The 8,558-nt window shown below is 34.5% G+C and overlaps 1 protein-coding gene across 1 annotated transcript; it reads right to left on the minus strand.

Annotated features, from left to right (window-relative positions):
• Nucleotides 1–1,569: 1,569 nt before the first annotated feature.
• On the minus strand, nt 1,570–6,283 carry LOC130732348 (aquaporin NIP2-1-like). Its single transcript, XM_057584414.1, has 5 exons — nt 4,646–6,283; nt 3,941–4,165; nt 2,714–2,908; nt 2,562–2,623; nt 1,570–1,945 (listed from the first exon to the last, which is right to left on the minus strand). The coding sequence occupies exons 1-5, from the start codon at nt 4,760–4,762 to the stop codon at nt 1,720–1,722; spliced, it is 825 nt and encodes a 274-aa protein (XP_057440397.1). The 5' UTR covers nt 4,763–6,283; the 3' UTR covers nt 1,570–1,719.
• Nucleotides 6,284–8,558: the final 2,275 nt, after the last annotated feature.

Genomic DNA, 8,558 nt, shown 5'->3' on the forward strand with positions numbered 1-8,558 from the left:
GTCAGTTTCAACCGACGCTAAGTTGGCCGGTGAATTTAGTGTCAACTCATAGCCGCCGCAATTTATCTCCAGGCAGACGATGTGTTAGCTAGTTTATTTAGCATTTGTCTAAACTGGCGCTATATACTACTTAGCTGACGCAATGTAGTGTTAGTCAAGCCAACGCTAGCTAAAAATGTGTTTTCTGTATGACTTGCGTAACTTTGCGTCAATCTAGCCCATTCCTAACTCGTCAAATTTGTGTCGGTGTTGTGGTCGAAACTAATTTTGGACACTAAAACAACTTATTCTTGTAGTGAAACAGTTCAAATGTGTTTTCATGACTAGTTCGAAAACCAACTCAAGATATATGCTTTGTGACCAAATCGAAGGTAAGCCTCCAACACCAATTCTAATACAAGTCTTCCAGACCAAGTTACACTCAAGATCTCCAAGTTAATTCGAAGTCATGTTATACAAGATCTGTTGGAAGTTCAAAACACCCAAAGGTTGAAAAGGCTTCAGCCGCCCACATTCAAAGGCAGTTCCAGGATTAGTTCCCACGTTTAAGCGGCATTGTTATGCCAAATGTATGACACTAGATTAGTAAGTTCCTTTTAAGTTGTAATTGTTAGATTATATTATGCGTATTGTATTATTTAGGTCTAAGGGTAGTTAAGTCTTTAGCCTTTTGCTTATTGCCTATTTATATTTATTCTGTAGCTTTCAATTGGAACCTGAATATTCACAATGTAACCCTAGCCGTTTCACGTTCTCTCTTTCTCCCTCTCCCTACTTTCTTTGTATTACTATTATTAACAGTAATTTCATCCATAGGATCTAGTTGCAATTATTTTCTTTAAGCACTATAAGTAGTAGTTTTTAATTTGAAATCAAGGTTGGACATTTGATTACTGAAGCACTCTGAACGTTCAAGTCTGCAACGTATGACAATGACTTCTAAGAGTATCAAGTAAACCGATTTTCCTTCCTTTTTACTTGTTTTAGGCAATTTAATCTTCATTGTTCTTACTTTATACTCAAGTTCTTATTTGAATCAACATTCACCAAAGCATTGAACCTTCAAGTTGTTAACGAAAAACTTACTATTTTTTTCTTATTCTTGCATTAGAGTTTGCGCTCACTGAAGTAGTGTTCATTTAAGTCATCACCGAATAACTTCAGTTCATCATAAGCTTGGCTGCTAACTAGTTAGGATTTATCAATTTCGGGCATTCATATTTCAAACCTCTTGATATATTTGTAACTGTATTCCTAATGTTAAATTAGTATTTATCATTCACCCTACATTTTTATTTTATTTCCACTTACTTTCTTTTTCTATTTTTTTCTTTAGTTCTTATCACACAAATTATTATATCTTTCATTTCTCTTTTGGCCGTTAGTATCTCACTTATTTTAGGTGTGTTTAGAGTCTCAACTAAACATTATTCATATTATATTTGAGGATGTCATGATCACTAGTGAATCTCTTATTCTAGTTTAGGCTTGCAATTAATTTTTCCCAATTAATATATATATATATATATATATATATATTCACGTTCTCTGTTGGATACAGCATTTTCTGCTCAAATCAACTTACATTGAAGCATAGTTATTGTACATGGTTCATCGTGAAATTTGATACATATATTGGACATGAGACCCTCCTTATCAGATTCCATGGGTGGTGGCCAGAAACTGTGCTCATACGGAGCAATGGGGGTTGCTATTATACTAAACTTGGTCAGTTGCACTACTCTGGCAGAGCTTGAATGAAAGGGAAGATGGTGAAGTTTCAAGAGCTTGCTTTTCTTTGTCTTGAATTACATCATAAGACACTGCTCCTAAAATTGCCCCAATAACTGGTCCAACAAAATAGATCCAAATTCCCTTGTAGGATGCACTGGCAATTGCAGGACCTAGTGTCCGTGCTGGGTTCATTGATGCCCCTGATATTGGTCTGTATAGTGGACAAAACAACTTTTTCATTTGCAAGTATCATTAATTTTCGAAACACATATAGGTTTATGTCATGTATGTTTCTAACGTTCAATTCAAGCATACTCAATAGGCACTTTTGAAAAAGAAAGTTTATTTTTATTTAAGACTTTCATAATTGTATATTGAGTAAATAAGTTTTTTAATTAAATTATAAAATTAAGAAATTGAAAGAATGTAAGATGTAAATAATAATTGAACGTATAAGACTATTTGAGTGAATGGTAAAATTGACCCTGAAAGTGTTAGGTGTTGGTCAGATTGGTCATAGAAGAACGAAATATCTCCAACGATTCATGTTTAGGTAAAATGTCGATCAAGTTAATTTCTACATGGGTTAATAGGGACTAATTTAACTGGCGTTTTATTTGACCATATATATAGGCTAACTTGATCGATATTTTACATAATCAGTGACTGACTGTGGATCGGAGCGAACTTCCTTCTTCTAGGCACAAATTGAAACAGTTACAAACACTTTCAAGGACCAATTTTATCATTCACTCAAATTACTCTCATCATTTTAAACTAGTTCATTTATGACTAACATAGGGAGACACATTATTTCATGTACTTACCCGGCAACAATGCTTGCTATGCAAATAGAAGACCCTACCGCTACTCCTGCTAGCTGTCCAATCTGCCAAATAACAACGTTTCAAGGTAATAGGTTAGCATTGCAAGGAGGAAAGAAAATAGAACATAGTAGTGTTTGTTGGCATAATTTTACAGCTTTTGTGTCAATGGTGACGGCTGTGGCAATGAACATCAAGATAAAAGTGAACACAACTTCCATGACTAGTGCTTGAATGTTTGATCCAGAAGGTGAAGTTGTCCCAAGCTGTTTTGCTGGCTGTAATAGCACTTGCAGTGTGTATGAAGCAGAAATGGCTCCTGTGAATTGAGCTCCAATGTAAAATGGCACCTGAAAAGAAATTCTGACGACTAATCAATAAAATAAAATAAGTTGATTAAGGTCTATTACTATTTTAGTCAATAATGTTAATTAAATAACAAGAATACAATAAAATAGTTAGTGTAATATAGTTGTGTTTCCCTTTTTAAAAAAATAATATATATATAGTTGTGCTTCTTAATTATTTGGATTTAATTTATTATGGATTATTCATGGAGGATGTGTGGGCCATTTCTTTAATAAACCATTCACATTATTTCTGGATGCAAATGTATGCATGTATGCAACTTACTTATGGGCTCAAACAAATAAGAAGCTATGACATGTGGATCGAAGGGCCCATGGTGAGACATGATATTGATCTATACTTGTTTATTGCTTGGCTGAAGAATTTTGATGTGGGTTTGATCCAACACAACATGCTGGATGGCTTTAAGGTCATTTTCGCATATGATATGTTTTTTCTTTTTACAAAAAGATATGTTATTTCTGATTTTTTTTATAGGCAAATATTAATTGTTAGAAATGTTAGTAAATTAATTGTTAGATATGTTATTTCTGATTTTCTTCTATGTACAAGTAATTATTTTGAAAAAAAATATAGACTCTAAGATAAATTAACTTGAACAAATGTTTTTTTAGTTTATCCTCACAGCCGATAGTCATGAGATTAATTTTTTCTGAGCTCAGAGATCATATTAAATGAGTAAATTTCTCCCAAAAAATCATTTTCTATACGCGCTACACATGAATCGAACCTTGGATTAGATATTAAAAAAATCAACTATCTACCAACTATCAACTATGCTAAATCTTCTTGATTAACTTCGACAAAAGTTATATGATCACTCCTTAACAATATACCACTATGAGGGATGAAAAGTGTGACGCGTAATATGTAATTAAGTAACATTTGTTACATCCATATTTTACATCCCCATAGTGGTTTATATATATGGAACTAATTAGAAAGCACATACGTGCAGAAGAACCTTATATATAACAGAATAAACGAACTAGCATTGAGAATTCACGCAAAACCTGTTTCCAAGGAAAATGCCTGATGGTGGCAAAAGCTAAGGAAACTGCTGGATTCATGTGTGCGCCAGAGATGTGTCCAATCGCATAAATCATCACCGTCACGATGAGTCCTCCTGCAAGTGTAGCTGCAAGCTTTGAAACTTTGTTTTCATCAACAGCATTCAGAGCTGCAGCACCACTTCCCACAAACACCAATAGGAATGTGCCTATTATCTCTGCAAATACCTGTTATTTTGGACCACCAGATAAAGAAATTGATTATACTACATTAGTTTATATATGTACCCAAGATTCAAAATAACTCTCACATACAGCATATAGTGAGCATACACACATAATTGTTTAATAGCACAAAATTGCTTATGTGTCTGTATTTGTATGGGCTCTTTTTATATTTTGAATTCTCACATTGTTTAATAATGAATTGTTAGGAGATAATATGACATATCACACAACAGGTTGTTAAAATCACAAATTACTCATCTGACTAGTTTTATACAAGTCTAATGAACTAATAGAATCATTTATATCTTAAAAATATTAGTCCATTAGTTTGAGTTAAATTATTCACTTGAGTGATTTAGATAACTCTAATCGACATATGCATGTCTTAAGTTTTATCTAAATATGTGGTGTTAATTTTCTAATTTTGGCTCCCCGGCCGGTCTTACTCAACTACATCCAAATTGAGAGTTTTCTAATTACCTTTCGCAGAAAGCCAGTAGGGTAGTTCTCCGCAAAAGATCGCTTCGAGGTTGTGGTATTTTGCAGCTCATTTGTATCAATGGCGAAGCTGCTTGCTTTTGGGTTAGTCCCCTCCATCGTTGTTTATACCTTATCGGGAAATATATTTCAGAATGTGATGTGAATGTGATCTTATATATATATGTTGCTTACCACAAGTAGTAATATGGCTATGATTCATAGCCCTTTTATAATCTCCCTCTCGTGGGCCTCCCTAACCATTAATTCCATGTGAATCGAATTCATAGAGTAAAGTCGTGGACTGAAGACACAATGCAGGTGGTGGACGAAACCACGAGTCATGTATAATGGACATGTTTTAATAATAGATTAAGGGAGTTGTTAACTATAAGCATAATTCACTTTAAGTTTTGGTTCATATTATATCATGGCGGTAACTTTGTTATATATGGACATGGATCATTTAATTCTTATTGGTGGATTTGTTTGTTGCCTTTGGTTGTTGGGTCGGGAGGCAACGTTGCTTATACTTGCCGGCCATGTTCATACTACTACTTATAATTTCGAAAATAAATGCCATGGATGCGATATTTTTGTAATAGTTAATGTGATAATATTGATTATAACATTATCGATGGCTGAAGAGGACTAGTAGATCAATATAATTTTTTTAAAAAAGTAAACGTGCTCATATTAAGCAAACGAAACAGGTGCAGAAATCAGTACATCATTTTCAAGAAAAGGAAGAGCTCCACCAGGAGCTTCCTCAGCCCATAAACAAACATCCCAACAGAAAATGAAAATTTGGCTTAAATCAGCAATAGGGTCGTTGGTTCTACGCAAAAAAAAAAAGGTTTAAAATATCGAAAAGGGAATCAAACCACGGCATTCAGAAATCACCGTGGCAAAATAGGAACTACCACTAGAGGACTTTTCCATACCTAAAAGATGGTAAGATAGTCTGTCTCAAAGTAAACCCCGCAGAAACAAATATCAGAAACAAAAAAACATCAGGAAGTAAGGGCCTCCGCAATCTCCGGGGAGAGGGCTTCAACAAAATATGAAGTCGCTGATCTCCTTACCTCACCATTTTGATCACGAACCACACAACCAAATCATACCCAACTCACCTGAGAAATATGCATATGCATAAAAATTGAGATTGAAAACACTTCTAGTTGGGCTTCCTAATGCGCCTAAGAAACCGGTTGAAGAATAGGAACATCTGAACAGGTGTCTGCGACGCCACCAGGGAAGGGCGCATGGAAGTTGCATGCTGCAACATTGACCACAACGTAGTCCGACCCTAAAGGAATAAAAATGTGTTTCTAGCCTATCAAATATAATACAACAAAGCAATAAATGCTATGAGGAACAACATGTACGTGCAAGAAAAAAAAAATACGCAAAGCACAATCATTATCCAACCTCAAACACAAAGGATAGGCAACCCATAAACGTCTAATCACAGGACATGACAAAAAAGTAAAGCATCCTGAACAATTTATGGCTCTAAGGCACACCAGAGGTAAGAGGAGTCCTTCTGAATATCACAACGAAAGAGAAGAATGCACCAGAAGCTCAAGACAAGCCCTCCATGTTGTCTCTTTACACCTACGAAAGGTATCAAGCTTTCAATGTTTCTTCCAAGTAGGGGCAGGAATAGGCTGAGACTTGATAGGCTTTGCATAAATAGGCCTAGCCTGTTTAAAAATCTTTAGGCCTGAGCCTGACCTGTGGCCTGTCAAAGGCTTTTTTTCGAGTCTGGCCTGGTCTTCCCAAAAAGCCTGGCTTTGCCTGGTAGCCTATTTAAAAGCCAGTTTCACAACAAGATTTTTACATTTTCTAACAAATTTATCTGTAAAGAAGCTATTAAACTTATAAGCTAACGGGTTAAATTATACTAACACAATTTTTTCAACAATCAGACTTATAATATTATAAGCTACTGGGTAGAGATGCAACTAAACGAGATTATGTAATTTCTTAGAGTTGGAGAGCCAATTTAAAATCACACTTCAAATTAAGGTATTTAAATATGTCATATATTTATTTCTAAATAGACTTATAACTTTGAATTATTATGTAAGTCAATTTGCTTAAATATATAAAAATGTCAATAAGTATATAATATCAAGATATTATGATAAATTTCTAATATATAGACATCATCAACGGTAAAATATACTTATACTAGTCATATTTACAATGCATCATAAAAATACTAATCATATTCACTTAAATAAGCTAGCCTATAAGGCTTACAAGACTTTTTAAATGGCCTGAGTCTGGCCTTTTAAACTAAATAGGCTTTTCAAAAAGCCTAAATCTTGCATATTTACCAATTTAGTCTGGCCTGACCTGGGCATGGGCCTGTGGTAGGCTAGGCCACATGCATCTATGAACGACTTGGCCTATTCCTACCCATACTTCCAATTATCTTTAGGAAGTGATGGATAGAAGGAATTCGACGATGAAACCATATCATTATGATGCCGAATAAAGTCATACGACTCATACCCCAACCAGAATATAAAGACTCCATCAAAGGTATGGACAAAAAAATTCAGGTTGTGGGAGGCTATAACAAATAATCAATAAGATCATGATTCCACAACCGAAAAAATGACAAATAATCTAGAAAAAACTTAATACCAAGTTCGTTTGCCACATCCTCTTTATAAACTAGGGGCTCCATTAGGAATCTAGTTATCTTCGAATTCTCAGAATTGTCATCCCTAATTTTCCACATCACACTTTTTTAGAAAATCCAACAAGAACAAACAATACTAAGAAAAACTAGACCAATAACCTTTATTAGCCACAAAAATATCTCAAGGAGGGAAATAAATAACTCGACTAAACAAAGCATCAGGATGGACATAACACACCCCCAATTCTTACCCACCAAAGCCATGTTAAAGGCCTTAAATCATTGAAGCCAAGACCTCCATGATCCTCTGAACGACACAAGCTATTCCAGTGGAGCCAATGCATTCTCCTTTTAGTGACATTGCCACTCCAATAAAACATGCTAATCATTCCTTCGATTTGAGAACAAAGGCTATCAGGCAATAAAATGCAAGACATAATGTTAGAGGGAATGGTTTGAGCCACTATCTTTACCAAAACCTCTCTACCCGCTCTAGATAGGTCTTTTCCCTCCACCTTTTCAGCTTCATGAAAATACGTTCTTTGACAAAGTTAAATATATGGGTCTTTAACTTACTAATAATCATAGTCGGTATCCCCAAATACTTATCAAAGCAATCCATTGCGTGCCTTAACATTCAACAACTATTTAAGCTCATAAAAGCAATTTTCTGGCACATTTCAGTTGCAGGATAACTAAGACTTATCATATTAATGGCTCAGCCAAAATATCACTCTACTATAAAGAAAAACTATTATTTTAAACCCAAGCACAAATTATATGAGTTATTAGTTTAAGTGATATATGTTTGATTTCTCTTAAACAGAGTAGGGGAAATGATTGCGTTCTATGAAGAATACATGTACTTAGGGGAAACCTAGCACAAATAATGGTAAATGATCAAGCAGCATCCCTCTTTAACAAGATTTTTAGCCCTTAGAGCCTCTTCGTATCGCAATAGGATAAATGATTGTTAGACTTCCTAAAATTGAGCCATCTAATTGACACTTGGAGCTGTCATAAATTACATTGAAAAACTATAAAATGCATTTCTGACAGTACGTATGAGGCCACCAAAATGCATGTATGTTTTTATATCCAGAATCTTTTTTAAGGCTTTTATTTAACTCTAGTAAAAATCTATCAAAAATTTTGTCAATTGAATGTTCTAATTTTAGATGTCCAAGTAGCAACCTTTACCATAAATACTTTAGGAATATCAGCTTTGAAAAAAAGGAATTTTTTTGGGATGTATTGCTT

The sequence above is a fragment of the Lotus japonicus genome, chromosome 1 (genome assembly GCF_012489685.1).
Source record: "Lotus japonicus ecotype B-129 chromosome 1, LjGifu_v1.2".
Taxonomy (NCBI): Eukaryota; Viridiplantae; Streptophyta; class Magnoliopsida; order Fabales; family Fabaceae; genus Lotus; species Lotus japonicus.